Raw genomic sequence first — 18876 nt, forward strand, 5'->3', positions numbered from 1 at the left:
CTACATTAATTCGAGTTCGAATCATTCACTCGACGACTAAGCTTATGGGCTACTTTTATTTCGAGTTCGGGCAAGCACTCACTCGACTATTACGCCTAGAGGGCTACGTTACTTCGAGTTCAAATCATTCACTCGATAACTAAGCCTATGGGCTACTTTTATTTCGAGTTCGAGCAAGCACTCACTCGATCTTTAGGCCTACAGGCTACATTACTTCGAGTTTGAATCATTCACTCGACGACTAAGCCTACGGGCTACTTTTATTTCTAGTTCGAGCAAGCACTCACTTGACCTTTATGCCTACGAGCTACATTACTTCGAGTTCGAATCATTCATTCGACGACTAAGCCTACGGGCTACTTTTATTTTGAGTTCGAGCAAGTACTCACTCGACCTTTACGCCTACGGGCTATATTACTTCGAGTTTGAATCATTCACTCGATGACTAAGCCTATGGGCTGCTTTTTTTTCGAGTTCGAGCAAGCACTCACTCGACCTTTACGCCTATGGGCTACATTACTTTGAGTTCGAATCATTCACTCGACTAATAATCCTACAGACTACTTTCATTTCGAGTTCGAGCAAGCACTCACTCGACCTTTACGCCTACGGGCTATATTTCTTCAAGTTCGAATCATTGACTCAACTAGTAAGCCTAAGGGCTACATCACTTCAAATCTGAAAAAATACTCGATCGATCATAGAGACTACGAAGTCCAAATTTGATTAAGTTGTTTAGATCCTTGTGAAAATATTCATAAAGGCGTGAATAAAAATCTTCACGAAACAGAAGCAAGTCAGCAGATTTATCAATATACAAAATTATCTACATGGTTGATTACAACGTAAAAACTAAGGACTAAACTTCTTGGTCATCCTCAGGAGCAGTCTCTTCTTTATCAGGCTCCCCCCTGTTCTCGGATCCGCTCTTGATCCCATCATTATCATCATCATTGTCATCATCATCGTTATCGGAAGCCAGAGCTTCAGCATCGGCTTCGAGCTCTTTGGCCCTTTTTATTTCTTCAGCGAGATCGAAACCACCAGCCTGGAGCTCCTCGAGGGTTTCCCTTCGGGATCGACATTTAGCTAGTTCGGCAACCCTATGTGCTTGAATATCGGCAGTCTCGGCTACCTCTCTTGCTTGGACCTGGGTAGCTTCAACATCGGCCCGATAGACGGCCACGAGTGCATCCGCATCGGCCTTTGCCTTTTCGGCATTAGTTTCAGCCTTGGCAAGTACAGAGGCCAACCGAGCCTCAAGCTCCTCTATTCTACTTGCTTGAACCAAGCCCTTTCCCTTCATTTTCTGAATTTGGGTTTCGGCCGATGATAACTGGGCTCGAGCAGTTTCTTTTACTGCAGCAAAATGGTCCATACCTTCTTTCCACTGCAAAGACTCCATTTTTATTACGTCGACCTCCTCACAAAGCTTCCCGATCATCTCGATTTTTTGCTGCAGCTGTGAGATCGAAAAGTTAGCAATCGTTCCAGTATCAAGCCCATAGGCTTTCAAAAGTATCATTACCTGCTCAGACAAATCAGTCTGATCTCGGTAAGCCTTGGCCAACTCGGCTCGGAGGTCTTTTATCTCCTCTTCCCTAAGAGAAGTCTTAGGGAGTTCCTCTCATCAGTAACCCATTGAAGGTCGGCCTCGTATCGACACATCTCGTTTTGAGACCGAGAACATGCTTCTCGATGAACTGCCGCTACCTATAAAGAAACAAGAAACAAAGTTAACGAAAAGTAAACATAAAGGTAGTACCGGCAAGATAATTTTAAAAGCTTACCTGATTCAAAGCCTGTCGCACCCCGTGAAAAAGATCTGATTCATCACCAGTACCGGCAACGTCCTCGATACCGATAAACAGGTCACGAAAGGGATCCTCTCCATCGTGAGGCCTGTCTAGATCGAGGGCCCCGAGAGCTTGGGCATCCCGAATCACCCCAGCAGAAAAAACGGGAAAGGTAGGCGAATCTTCGATTGCTGCTGCCCCAAATGAATCACCTGGAGCATTCTCTTCGGTTCGAAGGGATTCGAGGGCCCCTTCGGTCATATCCCCTGCCTGTTGGCTCCGATGAGATGCGTCTTCAATCTCTGATAATTCGGGGACTCTACCCAAATCTTTCTCCGGTATATTCTCAGTTCGAGGCAGAGCCTCATGGAGTATCATCGATCCAGCTGCCGTTGGGGCATCAGTGATTCTTTTCGTTCAGGCTGCCAGCGCTGACCCATCATTTTCTTCTTCTTCTTTTTCTTCTTCTTCTTCATCCCTTAGACGCAGAACTGATTCCACGGTCAAAGGAATGGCATTCTTATTCGGCTAACGAGCCGCCCTCTTCTTCGATTTTGGGTCTTCGGGAACGGGGGCTCTTTTCCTTTTATTTCCCTTCACCGATTTTGGGACAGAGGCCAAGATTTCTTCCTCGTTGGGCAAAGGCCTAAAAACCGCGTCTTTACCCAAACCTGCATATGGAAAATCTTAATAAAATATTTGAAAACCACCTCATTCAAACTATCAAAGAGTACGAGAAAGGGGCTTACCATAATTTTTCGCCTCCCACCGACCCTTTGACAAATCACGCCATGAGCGCTTGGCGTATGTGGAGGTCGAAACAAGAGCTCATGTACAGTTCTTGAGATCGAGAACTGCTCCGGGCATCCAAGGAACCGCTACATCACAAAATGGAGAGTGTCGATGAGAAAAAAATTTGAAAAAAAGTAAAAGTAACAGGAGGATCACACTTACGTTTCATATTCCACTCCTCAGAAAAGGGCATCTTTTCAGCCGGAATCTGGTCCGAAGTCCTCACTCGAACGAACCTGCCCATCCAACCACGATCCCTGTCCTCGTCAATGCTCGAGAAAAGAGCCTTGGTAGCCCGATGCTGAAGTTTTATTAACCCTCCTCAAAAAAGTCGAGGACGGTACAATCGGATAAGATGGTCGAGGGTGAACGACATCCCCTCGATTTTGCTCACCAAATATCGGATCAGGATAACGATCCCCCACAAAGAATGATGTACCTGGCTTAGGGTTACCTGGTATTGATGACTGAAGTCTATAATAACGGAATTGAGGGGACCTAAAGTGAAAGGGTAAGTATATACATTCAAAAACCCTTTCACATAAGAAGTGATATCTTTGTCAGGGATAGGAATTATTATTTCTTTTTCACCCCAATTGCAATCCTTCTTTAGCCGTTTGAGGTGCTTCTCGATTATCGAATACATGTACCTCAATACCGGCTCACACTGGCTAGGTACCGATGAACTTTTATCGACCTTAAAATCTAAAGTGAGAACACACGCCCCGGGAACACACTCCTCAGGTCGTGGTTCTGCCGATGTCTTATCGGCGACACACTGTGAAGATGAAGCTTTCTCTTTCTGAGGAATGGTTTGTGATATTTTTGCCATTTTCGAAATTCAAAAGTGAGGAATAGAAGAAAGTGGCAAAGATTTGGTAGAATTGAAGAGGGGCTTTTGGGAAATCACAGACTTGCAGGTAAATCAGAAAATACGAAAAGGGAATTGGGAAGTTTGGAAGATTGAAGATGCAAAAGTGTTGAATGGTAAGAGGAAGGGTTATTTATAGGCTTAAGCAAGGGCGGTTCAGTACCAGCGGTGGCCGACCACCGTCTGACATACATTAAATGCCTTGAAAGACTAAACCGACTGGACAGGTATCACATGCGTCATGATCGATCCCGATGAGGACGTCAGGTTTTAATCCGATCGAGCCGTTAAAAAATCATATCGTTTATCATCACATTCTTCCTAAAAATGAGGGGATTATCTGTATACGGTCGAAATACATTTCGGCCTTCGCATATCCGATTGAGTTCGAACTATGTTCGATCAAACTGAGACTCCAAAGATGGAACAAACGAGCCTCGAACCCGAGGGGCCGATCCATGTCGAGTTGGACATCATTTTCGAGCTCTAGTCCAAATCAAACTATGATGCATAATGAAGCTATAATATTTATGATCCAGAGACCAACCATCACTAACCCCGAATCAATTCTATAGCTCGAGTCAGAATCGAGCTTGAACCAACATCCAGAGCTCGAATCCGAATCGAGCTCAAACCAAGATCGAAGGCTTAAGGCAAGATCGAGCTCACAGACAAAAGCCGTTGCAATCCCACTAGCGAGAATCTTGGCAGAAATTGTGAAAAAGCTGATTTATCATGGGACTCCCACTGAGTATTTTTTATTATGCTTAGAGCAAGATCCCTCTATTATAAAAGGAATGGTTATCATTTATGAAAGGGCAAGTTTTTTTAGGCTTACATTGTAACAAAAATGCTATATTCTTTCACAGTAAAGAATCGTTCTTTCAGATTTCTTAAATTGATCCTGTTGGTTGAGTAGTCCTAAGATTCATTGTTCCTTACAACCTTATCTATTTCGCATTCTTTGCAATCCATATTTATATTTCTATTTATCCTTACAATTTGTATTAAGTTACGCCACATATCCTTGGAACTACGTATAAATTCAACTCTATCCATTTTTCGGGTAAACAATTAGTATTGTTAAATCATAATAATATATCACCATCAAAATTGTGATAAACTTATAAAATCTCTCTATCCTTAATCAGATGTGTCTCGTTCAAATTTTGAAATAATTCTTTTTATAAAGAACGTTTTCCCCTTTAATCGACCTTACATAAAGTATGCGACTCTGGATTTATCAAAACTCAATACGAGTATGAAACACGGGTTAGAGATAAAAAATATTTTTATTTGCCATTTGTGATTTTTGCAATGGGAGATTGGCAAAGAGAGAGTCCAAGAAAGCTGATTCACTAAGTGACACGTGGCAAATCCAGTGTGGCAAAATGGATACAAATCACAAGACACTGGACCCAATCGCAAATTCGCAGCGACCCCACACTAAAAGCTTAAAATATTTTTCTAGATAATCCCTTTTTTTTATCCATTCTTACTTTTTGGTCCTCTTTACCGTCAAAAATATTTCTCTATAAGTACTCAAAAAATTCTCCTAATTTCTCTCTTCCAATTCCCATTCTCACTTCCAATTCTCCACCAACCTAAAAACCTCAATTTCTAGGGCTTAATCAACACATTCTCTACTAATTCCAATGGCATTTTCCTGAACAATAATAATGGCGGCTTCTTCTAGAGGATTCACAGCGCCCGTAGGGGCTAAGCTTGATGTATCACCCTCTGCTTATTATTATTGCCGTAATAATGGGGGGTTTGTGGAGTTCCGAAGGAAGAAGAGGAAGTTAATTAGTAATATAAAATGTTGTTGTTCAGATTCAGCAATGCCAATTAATTCAGGGAATGGTGTTGATAAAAGTGGAGGAGGTGAGGATTGGAGGTTTGATGCTAAGAAGATCAGTGCTAATTATATGAGGATTCAAGCTTCTTCTTCTATGCCCTTTCCTTCTCCTCAGTAAGTCACTCTTTATAAATTGATGTGAAATTGTTTGATTGAGAACTGTTTAAGAAAGAAAGACTTTTGTAATTTGTTGTCTATAACATGATAGAAATATTGTTATGGCTATAAATCATCTCATTAATTATAAAATGAGAAATTTAAAGTTAAATTATTTTTAAATATTATAAAAACGTGTCCTTTTTTGGGAAATGTAATTTTTATGTTACATTTTTTCTGATCATTCTTTATTGTTTGGTAGCTTGGATATCAATTTGTTACAAACAGTAAGTAAAAATAGAGAGTTGAATTTATAGAAGAAAAACTAAATTTCGTCGAAGTAATAACTTAAAGAAGCCTGAATGAGTAATCGAATGAAACGGGGCAAAATGGGTGGTTCATATTGTTTTGTTGTTGAACATATATTGAGATTTTCTTTGAGCTCTTTAATAGGTTAGTGCTATAACCCTTGCAAAGGTTTTGAACAATGTCATCTTTGAAGTAAAGAATTCTATTTGGGTAGGATTTAGTATATGCTTCAACTGCATTTCCTCAAGGTTGGTTAGACTAGTCAGTGATTTATTATTATTGTTATAAGAGCTAAAGTCACAACTTCTGCTTTTTAAAAAGCAATGTGATATATATATTTTTGAAAGAAATTAACTTTACATGTTCCTTATCAAAAAAATGAAATTAACTTTACCTGTTATCTGGCTGAAGCTGATAAGGGATCACATGGGTTTGTTTGGGATAGACGTTAAAATTTGCCTAAGTGAAAACAAAAGGAAAAGATTCTCTTTCTGCCATTTATACGGTGTAGATATTTGTATGTTTTGCTCTTCCCCATTTCAACACAAACGAGAAATTTTATGTATATAATCACTAACACATGAACCCTCTCAAATATGAGGTTTTCAGCAATCTTGGTACGAATCTGTATAAGATTAGATTTTTCTTTTTTTCTTCAAAGGCAGAACTTTGCAAGTTGGGTCTCGTGATCTTTTCTACCACATAACTTATTGCCTCAAAAAGTGTGAGTTTTACCAATGGAATATCTTAGCAATTTGTAACGCCTGCTTGTTTCACTTCATACAATAAATTTCACTGTTTATTTGGATTGTTCTCTGCCCCATCGTTAAGGTATGGAGAAGAAAGAAGTATCCTATTGTTAAAATTTTCGGCATTTTGTTGATATCACCGCTTGGTCTGCACTACTAAATAGTCTTACATAGAAAGTTGATAAATTTTGCTGAAGGGTCATTAACGAGCCATTCATTGTAGGCTTGATAATCTTGATGTGAAATTCCAGATTAGTCTTTGAATTTCCTGTATCCTAGAATATCTTCATAGTTACTGACTCACCGTTTCCCCTTTGTGCCTCCTTTTCGATTGACTGCAAGTGGTGTTTGTTTTTCATGAACATTTCTTATGCAGGTCTAGATTTGTTTCAAAGCCGGAAAAATTCTTTTCACGTTGTATCCCAAGAAATTCAGGCCCTCAGTCCCGTGACTCTCCACCAAAGCGAGGTACTTGTGGTTCCTTCCTTCCTGGCTTTATAAGAATCTTTCTCTTTTCAGATGATATTAACAGTTACCCTCGTTGCATTCTACCTATGTAAGGGTCTTAGGGTCTTGGTGGTATCTGATGATAAATTTCCTGATTATTTTTCCTTTCTATAGACACTGGTATTGCTAATGAGAAAGACTGGGGCATCAGTCTTTTAAATGATAATGTCAATGAAACTGGGAAAAATGAAGATGGCAGTACATGGTATCGAGAGAGTGGAGAAGACCTTGGTGACAATGGATACCGATGCCGTTGGACAAGGATGGGCGGTCAGAGCAATGATGGTACCTTAGAATGGAAAGAAACGGTACATGTGTTTTTAATCTTGTGATCAGTGTACAGTTGTGTTGTTTTTTTCGAGTACTGACATATCACATTTTTGCATAAATGAATTACCTGATGTACTCTCAAGAATATTATTCCAAGATCCTTCTAGTTTTAGTGCCTCGTGCACAAAAGGGCTCAAGTATTTGAAAGCATTTAACTTGATGAGTTGTTATGCATTAAGAGTAATGCTTAGTAATATATACGACAACTTTATCTTCTTTGATTTCTGAGTCATGGAATCAATTTTTTCCCCGTGTTTTACTTTAAGAAAAATAAGATCAGGAAAATGGTGATTGATGGACTAAACCTTTTGAAAGGTTTCATACTCTTTATATTAGTTTATTGTCATTTCTGCTCATAACATTTTTTATTTTAAAAAGAATCCAAGAACAAATTGCAGGTACTTAACTGAAGTGAAAATCTGAACACAGAACTATAATGCTCTTAACCACATTGATGGCACAAGTAAGAGAAGTAGAGGTTTTTTTAATTAAGAACCACATGAAGTTTTTTCCCGTTAGTCACCACAGAAAATTAATTTTCTTTGCTAGATTTGGTTGCTCGTTTTTTCCTATGGTTAGGGCTTGTGGAGTATCGAACCAGTCATAAGTGCCTGGAGCTACATATAAAAAACGCCTGGAATTTGGGGAATGTTTAGCTATCAGAAAATTAACTCTCTTTCTTGAACATGGATGCAGTTCACATTTTTGGTTAGAGCCAGGGGATACTTGTATATAATCATTTATTGAGCTCAGGGATAAGTCCTAGTGGCATATATCTTAGAGTATTGGTTGTGGCTTATTACAGTAAACTAGTTCTTTTGTTGGCCAATAATAGTTCTGATTGATAAAGTGCCCTTGGTAAAAAATACTGGAATTATCTTTCACACCTCCGCTGAAAAATTACTTTGAATGCAAGCCTAGTTCGTGGAGTGTCTAAGAGGATAAGCAAATTGGGGTTGTCGTTCATCATTGTTGTTTGGATATTGAGTTCCAGTTTAGACATTATTTTATAACCTTGTCAAGTACCATCCCAGGTGGATGCATTTAATTGGATTTGTTGATCTCCTTGACAGTGGTGGGAGAAAAGTGATTGGACCGGATACAAAGAACTAGGTATGGCTTTTTTCTTTTTTCTTTGAACTATGTAAAAAGAACTAGGTATGGCTTTTTTCTTTTTTCTTTGAACTATGTAATATGTGGCTGCATTTGGCTAATTTTTTCATCTTAAAACTGTTTTTAGTTATTCCACTTTCTTCTTTTATTTCTGCACTTCATGAAACATTAATAGGTTATCTTTTTGGATAATTGGCAGGTGTGGAGAAATCTGGGAAAAATGCTGAAGGGGACTCATGGTGGGAAACATGGCGGGAAGTTCTTCACCAAGATGAATGGAGGTTATTATACATGTTTTATCTTCGATTCTGTTATCTTATAAGCTGCCGAGTACTGCTTTATTACTCTGAGAAAATTATTCAAACTGTGTTATGCTGCATTTTCAATCTGCAGTAATCTTGCTAGGATAGAAAGGAGTGCACAAAAACAAGCAAAATCAGGCACAGAGAATGCTGGGTGGTATGAGAATTGGTAAGAGATTTTGAGGGGAACATTTGTTTTACCTGGTCATGCACAGTGGAATTACCTGCAAATACAATCATTAAGCATGTTATTTTTTATATGCAGGTGGGAAAAATATGATGCTAAGGGTTGGACAGAGAAAGGGGCCCACAAGTATGGCAGATTAAATGAACAGTCTTGGTGGGAGAAATGGGGGGAGCATTATGACGGGAGAGGGTCTGTTCTTAAATGGTACACACTTTATTCTATTCTTGTGTGCATTTCAAAACCAGACTCCTGCCTGGTTAATGCAATTGAGTTTTGCTGAAAGCATAAGTACTAACAGTGATTTACTGCTAAACTGCTGGCATGTTTGATGTCCTACGACCAATTTTGCCTTTAACTGGTTTTATGCATCCTATGTCACATGGGCAAGCACAAATATTTTAACTTTGTCCTTCAAGAAACATAGTAGTAAACTAGAACTGCAACTGGTCATAAGTGCCTGGGATAGGCGTGCTCTATGTTGGACTTTGATTTTGCTACTGCATTTGTTATTGGAAATAATATCAAGTTCCAGTATTTGACGGTGAGGTAATCCTTAACATTATGGTCATCCTTATAAGTCCCCAGTTCCCACTGATGCGCCCTCTAGAATTGGACTTTCATATAATTGAAACTCAGCCGATGTTAGACAAAATAGCTCAAAGTGAGGTTTGTCAAAAGTCTGGTCTTATTCTCCTTTTCCTGAATTATCCTTGATGATAGCAGAAATTAGTAAACAATTAGCTTTGTGAAGGGTGAAAAAGTTTGTTAAAACCTCCTTAGCAATCTTGAGTTGCTAATGACAAGTTGGTTTATGTTGCTTATAGTTCCATGCTCCTTTTCTCAGGACAGACAAGTGGGCGGAAACTGAGCTTGGAACAAAATGGGGAGACAAATGGGAAGAGAAATTTTTTGCTGGCATTGGTTCACGACAAGGGGAGACTTGGCACGTGTCACCCAGCTGTGAAAGTATGTCTGCCTTTTGTTCATTTGAATTACAACTTTACCTTCCAAAAGGACTTAGGTGCTAAAACAAATAAAAACCAATTACCAAAAAATTTTCCTGGCGAAAGTTAAGCTGCAAAAAGAACTTTCCCAGCTGTCATAGAAGAAACAGTAATTAGTTTACTCATTTACAACTCTGTATACATCACCCTCTTGTAGGAAGAAATATGTTTTGGGAATTATAGGTAAACAATAGAAAGAAGTATAAGTAAGCAATTATAGGGTCTGAATCTACATGTTGCAGCTAAAAACAACTGCAGCTACATAATGAAGTTGGTATTTTCTGAATGCGTAATAATCTTTTACGAAGTAACTACTACAACAATAACAACAACAACAACAAAAAGACCCAGTATAATCTCACAAGTGGGGTCTAGGAAGGATGATGTGTACGCATACCTTACCCCTAGGCTATTTCCGATAGACCCTTGGCTCAAGTGACAGGGAAAAGGAAGCAACAAATAATAACACCTAGGTAATAAGATAACAGAAGCGAACGACACAACAAATAGAAATAAAGATCTAAGAATAAGAAATACAAGAACTTTTATGACGTAACTAGCTTAATTTCATGTACTAGCAATTGTTAAGCTATAATGGAATATTTTGCAAATATTTGGAAGAGCTGATATAAGGTCATGTAATATGTATTTCTTATTTTGAGTTTCAAGGTAACTAGTCATCCAAATCTTTTCTTATTATTAATTTTCCTAATTTTCCAGGATGGTCAAGGACATGGGGAGAGGAGCACTTTGGTAACGGGTATGTCGCAATTACGAATTTAAACTTCTGTTCAGTAAATCAAATTACAGTTTACCTGTTGCATGTCCATTTCCATGGCACTTTTTACATTTTAGAAACTTAAAGGAAAAATAATGTTTTTCCATGAATCAGCAAAGTGCACAAGTATGGCAAGAGCACAACGGGTGAAAGTTGGGACATCGTTGTGGATGAAGGAACTTATTACGAGTAAGTTATGGTCACCTCTTCTAATATAAGTAGGATTTAACTTATATACAGTTTCTTTACTCTAGCAGTGTAATTTAACGTGTTTTAGCAAGTTGCTTGCTTTATTTTCCAAGTAATCAGTTCCACATATTATGTACAGCTACTTGTGTTTATCATTTAAAGGTGATTGGATAGGGTAACTTTTTCACGATGTCAGTGTATAGAGGTTGAACTCGTAGAAGTACCATATGTTATGGATAGTTCCTATATATTGAATTAACATGTTTTACTTATTATTTTAGGGCCGAACCTCACCATGGATGGGCAGATGTAGTAGGGGATTCAACCCAATTATTGTCAATTCAACCTCGAGAAAGACCGCCTGGTGTATTCCCAAATATGGATTTTGGTCCATCTGTACCTCCAGAAGATGAATTGCCTCCCACCTCCTCACAATGACAAGCAGAACAAGGTGGTTTCTTAAGAAGCAGGGTTTATGTTGAATGTTGGTAGTTGACAAGTTCTCAAAATTTGATTGTAATTGGCAACTCTCTCATTTTGTAAAAGAAGATACTTTTGCCACTATTAATTTATTTCATTCTTTTAGGAATTTAAATCAATTTTGCATTGCTTGACATGTTTTAAGTATTTCTCGAGTTCAACTTGATTGTACTCCGCAGCTGCTTCCAAGTCTAGCTAGAGAAGTAAACTTTTTATAAATCCAAACAGGGTAGTCGTGCCCATTAGGTATGGGGGATAATATTTATATATCATGGTAGAATGTCTTGTAGAATCTTTTTTGGTAATTTATTGTAAAAATTGCATGGGTGACCTATTTGGTCGTCCCTTTTTAACTTATACCGTTTTGTTTTTCCGTTTGCATCCGTACTCATTTTTTTATTAAAAGCGTTTTAAAAAGACGATTTTGCCCTTTAATAAAAGACTATTGACAAATTGCAGGACAAAAACTTAAGCATGCTTAGGTTGAAGTTTTAGCAAATAAACTAAAAAATTTCAGCTTGTTTAGACTGAAGTTTCGGATAAAACTCAGAACTAAACTGTAGACTGCGTTACAAAACGTCAGCATGTTTTGGTATGAAGTTTTAGCAAATGAACTAAATAACTTCAGCATGCATTAGCAAAAACTCTTTAGAAAATTACATACTGCACGACAAAAACTTAAGCATGTGTAGTCTGAAGTTTTAGCAAATGAATTAAATTTTTTTAGCATGTTTAGTCTGAAGTTTTAGCAAATGAACTAAATAACTTCAGCATGTTTTGTCTGAAGTTTTAGCAAATGAACTAAATAACTTCAGCATGTTTAGTATGAAGTTTTAGCAAATGAACTAAAAAACTAAAGCATATTTAGTCTGAAGTTTTAGCAAATGAACTAAATAACTTAAGCATGTTTAGTCTAAAGTTTTAGCAAAACGAACTAAATAACTTAAGCATGTTTAGTTTGAAATTTTAGCAAATGAATTAAATAACTTCAGCATGTTTAGTCTGAAATTTTAGCAAATGAACTAAATAACTTCAGCATGTTTAGACTGAAGTTTCGGATAAAATTCATGGCAAAACTGTAAACTGCAGGATAAATAATTTCAGCATGCATTAGCATTAAGTTTTAGCTTCAATGTGAAACAACTTCATGCTATATTAGCATGAAGTTTTAGCTTCAACATGAAACAACTTCATGCTACATTTGCATGAAGTTTTAGCTTCAAGGCGAAACAACTTCATGCAAATGTAATTCTGAAGATGAATCTGAACAAGTTTCTAATTTTTTTATAAAGTTGCTAAGAGGAGAGGAGGAGATCGTTTAGGGGTATAATTGTCATATTATTACGGATTTTTTGTGAGATGGCTACCAAGTCAATAATTTTAAAAAATATGGTACATGTTAAAAGGTGGCACAAATATATGGTACGACCGCAAATCCCCCTAATTTATTAGCCCTTAGTAGTAAATAGTGAAAATGATGGCTGCATTATAGTGCATACTATATGAAGTTGTACTAAAACTAGTTGATCTGGTAAATTTGGGTTTGATAACTCCCAAAAGAAAAACTAAGCTAGAAGCAATAAAGCTCAGAAGCTAGGAATCCATTAACAATTGTGACTCCTTGATCACATGAAGCTCTCCTAAGTTGATCACTAGAAGGTATAAAATACACTAATAATATTAAGATAGTATATAGAATTACATTTATACGGTTAGTGTGTATAACTTAAATCTTATGAATAATCCCAAATACCTTATTATTTTACTTTACAACAGTGTTTTTTTATTTCTACTAGTATTTGAACCCTTTAATCTTTAAGAATTGTACTTCATTGATAAAAGACCACTCCATTTGTCTAAGAGAATTAACTTGTCTTCTCTTTCAGTCGTTCAAAAATAGCTTACTTTTTTTAAAAGCAAATATGGATATTCCACTTTCAGCTAAAGTAATTCAAGTCCCGCGTTTCATCTTCTTAGTACAATCTCAGTACAACTTTATTATTTCTTAAAATGGTTTCAAAAATTAAACAAATTTATACTCGATAATGAGATTATTGAATATTGTCAAGTATAGTAGTATAGTTAGTGTTATTTATGTTACATTGCTGTTAGTTAGTTACTAGACTTAGGAGGTTAGTGGTTGAGTTAGTTACAGGGGTAGTTTGATAATTAATAGTCTACTTTCTTTATTTTCTTTTTCTCACGTGTATAAGACTCACTTCAGCTGAATAGGAAAGTATACTATTTTTTCCCAATATCATTTCTGTCCAAAAGTTTCTCCTCTCACGATGAGAGCTCAAGCTCAACCTCCTTCAATGGAGGTTGATTCATTCTGTTAGTTACAATCCCGACATGGTATCATAGCTCACTTGAATTTCTCATCGGCGTTCTCTTACTTTTTGTCAAATCTCATCATTCAATCTCAGTTTTCAGCTTTGTAAAATCAAAATCTACACTTCACAGTTCGTCGCTAGGGTTTTGAATTTTTTTTGATTTTTCCTAAAATCCAGAGATTAATTCTTCTAGTTTTTTAGAATTCATTCTCAATCGATGGACGAAGATAAGGAAACTCAGAATACGACCAATAATTTGGACTCGACCAACCCGCTGTACATGCACCCGTCGGGGAGTACCGGAACGACACTAATACCTGTTGCCTTCGATGGAACTGGGTATATATCTTGGAGAAGAGGAGTTCTCAGAGCATTATCGGTGAAGAACAAGGTTGGATTCATTATGGGGAAATGTAAGAAACCTAATGTTGATGATACGACTTATGATCAATGGGCATAAGTTGTTGCGCTAACTCGCTAGCGCTAGCGCACTACAGCTTTTCAGCCTCCTGCAGGTCCCTTCATTCCCTCCGCCTTACACAGACTTAAAAGAGTACCTAAGGCGGATTAGTGGTTTCGATGCGACGATATGGTCACATAGTAGATCCTAAACTCACTTTCAAAGGACATAGCTGATAGTCTATAATATGTTAGTGATTCCAAGGAATTATGGCAAGAACTGGAAGATAGATATGATCAAACTAATGGAGCAAAATTATAACAATTACAGAAGGAAATTAACGACCTTAGACAAGGGGCTTTGGACATCACATGCTATTACACAAAAATGAAAAGGCTTTGGGAGGAACTAAATACCCTGAATGCACATGCACAATGCAATTGTCAATGTACTTGTGGTGCAAAGGCCAATATGCACAAGGCTGAGCAGGATCGAAGATTGATTCAGTTCCTAATAGGCTTAAACGAAGTCTACACAGTAGTGAAAGGAAATATACTCATGATGAATCCACTGCCCAGTATAGCACATGCATTCTCCATTCTCATTCAGGAAGAGAAGCAGAGAGAAGTCAGGCCAAGCAACAGACTGGTTATGGAGTCCACTTCATAATGTAAATGGACCTGGAAATAACAAGTTTAGGACAAATTACAATCAAAGAGGAAATAGTGCTGCCCATAACTCATACAATTCAAACAAGTAAATCTATCCACCTGCTAAGTCTCGATTGTTCTATGACTATTGCAAAAAGCAAGGGCACACCAGGGATAATTGCTATAGGATATATGGCTTTCCACAGGATTTCAAGTTCACTAAAGGGAGGAATGCATCATCTGCTGCAAATGTTCATACAGAATGTGAAGAAGTTGAAGGTGGAACTCATGATTAGGGATTTCAGCACTTGACAAAGGAGTTGTACAATCAGTTGCTCAGCCTATTGGAGAAATTTCCAGGAAGGAACACAGGGGAAAGCTTAAACAACATAGCTTGTGGAGCTGCAAACTTTGCAAGTATTCTAGCTTGTTCTACTTATAAAGAGATTGCTGAAACCACTATATGTAAATGCTCTAAATCAGTTACTGACTGTAGATATTATATAGTGGGGCTTCAAATCACATGACTTATAGGAAATATTTTCTGAATAACATTAGAACCTTATCTTATCCCTTTCTAGTTACACTACCTAATAGATATAGGGTAAAAGTGACAGAAATTGGGGATGCATTTCTTGGTCCAATGTTAACTTTAGTTAGAGTGTTGTATGTATCTAGTTTCAAATACAACCTCATCTCTATTCACTCTTTAACAGACTATCTCAATTGCATAGTTAATTCAGCAAATATCTTTGCATGATGCAGACCCCTTCAATGAAGAGGCCTCTGGAGATTGGTAAAGCAAGGAGTGGTTTGTACTTCCTATGCTCAAAGTGTCACAGTTGTCCAAAGTCTAGTGTATCTTCTATTCCTTCAACTATTTGTTCCCATTCATGTTTTCCTGCATAAGTTGATGTTGTAAATAGAGGATAGAGTCACAATCTGCCTTTACATTCATTGTCAATTGTAAATAGATCACCACATTCACTCAACAATGTAATAACCTTTATTCAAGAAATAAAATTGAGTCCTCCTTTAGTATACATTCTTTTCTGTCATCTATTGCATCTCATGGGGACAATGTTGAACATCTGTGGCATAACAGACTAGGTCATATACCCTTTATGAAAATGAGAAGGATATCTACCATACTTGTTAATTTTTCTCCCAAATAACCTTTTCTCTGTTCTGTATGCCCCATGACACCATATCTGTTAATTTTCTCCAAAACAGTCTTTTCTCTGTTCTGTCTGCCCCATGGCAAGGCACACAAGACTACTATTTCCCTAGAAAACATCATCCACTACCAAAATCTTTGAACTTTTACACAGAGATTTATGGGGCCCCTATCACATAGCCACACATGATAACTACACATATTTTCTTACCATGGTTGATGACTTTAGCAGATCAACCTGGACACATCTTCTAAGTAGTAAAAGCAACACCTTTCAAGCCATTAAAGCTCTCATTTCTATGATTGAAAACCAGTTCAATTCTTCAGTCAAAGCTGTTAGAACTGACAATGGGCTAGAATTTATAAATACTGAGGCCATGCTATTTTTTCAAGATAAAGGCATAATTCACCATAAAACTTGTCCATACATACCATAATAAAATGTGTGGTAGAAAGAAAACACAAATATCTACTAGAAATTTCAAGGGCCCTATTTTATCAATCTAAATTACCAATGAGATATTGGGGGGAGGGGGGGGTGTATCCTAACTGCCACTTACCTGATAAACAGATTACCCTCCAGTCCTTAATCATAAATGCCCTTTTGAGCTTCTTTATAATAGAAAACCAATCTACTCACACCTTAAAAGCTTTGGTTGCTTATGTTACACCACCACACTCAAGACACACAAAGATAAATTTGAGCCAAGGGCTACTCCTAATGTCTTTGTAGGCTATCCCTTTGGGGTGAAAGGATATAAGGTCTTGGACCTAGCCACAAAGAGGGTACATGTATCTAGAGATGTTTTTCTCCATGAAGATGTATTTCCTTTTGTCATTTTACCTGAACATTCTTCCTTTCCTTCTGTCTTGCATATGGTAAATTCTAATTCTTCATGTCCAAACGCCATAGTGAATAATTCTGATGATCATTGTACTGTTGATAGAATGCATCAACTTCTGCCACTAGTAGTCCTATATCTGAAGATACACAATCCCAAGTTACAAATACTGATAGTCCAAAATCAGACAACAGAACCCATACTGATAGTCCTATAACTGGAAGTCATTCAGAAACACATGTATTGCCCCTAGAGCAAATACATCATACGGAACCTGATAATAACCAACCTAATCCTATACAACATAGGAGATCATGCAAAACACTCATCACTCCTTCTCACCTTAAAGACTATGTGTGTATTCTACCAAATCTACAACTACATAACCATTCAAGTAATAGTATAAGTCCTGAACATCAACCAGTTCCCTCTTCATCCACATCACTCACTGCCCTTTTTACCAACAGTCATTTTGTATCCTTCAATGGTTTAAGCCATGACAGTCAGCAGTTGATAAAGAATATTTCACATGAGTATGAATTAAGCTCTATGAGGAGACACCTATGAATCCTGCATGGCAAGTAGTAATGACACAAGAGTTTGAAGCTTTATATACTAATCATACTTGAGATTTAGCTAATTTACATGCAGAAAAGAAAGCTATAGGGTGCAGGTGGGTGTACAAAATCAAGTACAAAGTATATGAAAGTGTGAAAAGATACAAGGAAAGGCTTGTGGTAAAATGATACACACAAGAGGCTGGAGTTGATTACACAGAAACCTTTTCTCCAATAGTGAAGATGACTACTGTTAGTACCTTAATCAGCTTCAGTAAAGAGAGGATGGGATCTCTATCAGCTGGATGTGAACAATGCTTTCCTCCATGGAGATCTACATGAGGAAGTGTATATGCAAATCTTACAAGGTCTGATGGTGGAGGATACATCACTTGTGTACATACTAAGGAAGTCCTTATATGGCCTCAAATGGGCCAGTAGACAGTGGTATGATAAGCTGGCAAAATCCTTACACTCTAGAGGCTTTAGGCACTCAGCAAATGACTACTCTTTATTTTATAAGAAAAAAGGTGATTCATAAGTTTTTGTGGCAATATATGTTGATGATATGATCCTTACTGGTACTGACCTTAAAGAAATCGCAGCACTAAAGACATTTTTGCACAATCATTTTAGAATAAAAGACTTGGCAAGCTGCACTATTTCTTGGGCCTAGATATGCTTTACAAGAATGATGGAGTACTAATTTCTCAGAGGAAATTCACCACTGATCTATTAAAAGAATATGACTATTTGGGTTATTCTCCCGTTTCATCTCTACTTGATTCATCAACCAAACTCAAGCTGAAGAAGGTACCTTGTTGTCTGGTCCATCATATTATAGGAAGCTGATTGGGAAGCTCAATTTCCTCACAAACAAAAGACTAGACATTGCATACAATGTGCAACACTTAAGTCAGTTCATAAAAGCACCAAGAGAACCCCATCTCAAAGCTGCCATACATGTCCTTAGATACCTAAAGGCTGATCCTACCTTAGGCATTTTTCTATCTAATGTTCCTTCTTATGACGTCACAACCTACTGTGATTCAGATTGGGCTGCATGCCCTGATTCCAGGAGGTTTGTGAGTGGGTATCTTGTACTCCTTGGAGACAGCCCAATCAGTTGGAAATCAAAGAAACAAACCACTATCTCATTGTCCTCTGCAAACGCAGAGTACATGTCATTGAGGAAGGTGGTTGGTGAGTTGGTATGGGTCAAACGATTACTAGAAGAATTAATAGTCTCATGTGATGCCCCCATTCCAGTTTTCTGAGACAGTCAAGCTGCTGTGCACATTGCTAGGAATCCTGTGTTCCACGAAAGAAAAAAAAATATAGAAGTAGATTGTCACTTTGTGAGAGACAAGCTGCATGATGGTTTGATTACACTTCATCATATTTCTACTCACAACTAACTGGTAGACATCTTAACAAAATGACTTACATGGATCAAGCATTATGATCTTCTTGGCAAGTTGGTTGTGAGTTCATCACCTCCAACTTGAGGGGGGTATTGAGATTATTGAATATTGTCAAGTGTAGTAGTATAGTTG

The 18876-nt window shown here is 37.6% G+C and overlaps 3 protein-coding genes across 3 annotated transcripts; 2 read left to right on the forward strand and 1 right to left on the reverse strand.

The window, feature by feature from the left end:
* Positions 1-859: 859 nt before the first annotated feature.
* LOC138910568 (uncharacterized) lies at positions 860-1405 on the reverse strand. The gene has a single exon (XM_070201809.1). The coding sequence runs from the start codon at positions 1403-1405 to the stop codon at positions 860-862; it is 546 nt and encodes a 181-aa protein (XP_070057910.1).
* Positions 1406-5016: 3611 nt separating this feature from the next.
* On the forward strand, positions 5017-11480 carry LOC104111751 (protein EARLY STARVATION 1, chloroplastic). The gene is made up of 11 exons (XM_009621518.4): positions 5017-5431; positions 6848-6939; positions 7093-7286; positions 8382-8421; positions 8621-8702; positions 8815-8892; positions 8989-9114; positions 9755-9876; positions 10635-10674; positions 10807-10881; positions 11163-11480. The coding sequence occupies exons 1-11, from the start codon at positions 5139-5141 to the stop codon at positions 11317-11319; spliced, it is 1299 nt and encodes a 432-aa protein (XP_009619813.1). The 5' UTR covers positions 5017-5138; the 3' UTR covers positions 11320-11480.
* A 3001-nt stretch (positions 11481-14481) lies between these two features.
* LOC138910569 (uncharacterized) lies at positions 14482-18597 on the forward strand. Its single transcript, XM_070201811.1, has 9 exons — positions 14482-14742; positions 14951-15023; positions 15105-15236; positions 15326-15414; positions 15510-15555; positions 16655-16800; positions 16869-17003; positions 17622-17767; positions 18165-18597. Exons 1-9 carry the CDS (start codon positions 14482-14484, stop codon positions 18595-18597), a joined length of 1461 nt encoding a protein of 486 aa, XP_070057912.1.
* The last annotated feature ends 279 nt before the right edge of the window (positions 18598-18876 follow it).

Source organism: Nicotiana tomentosiformis, chromosome 4 (assembly GCF_000390325.3).
Source record: "Nicotiana tomentosiformis chromosome 4, ASM39032v3, whole genome shotgun sequence".
Lineage (NCBI taxonomy): Eukaryota > Viridiplantae > Streptophyta > Magnoliopsida > Solanales > Solanaceae > Nicotiana > Nicotiana tomentosiformis.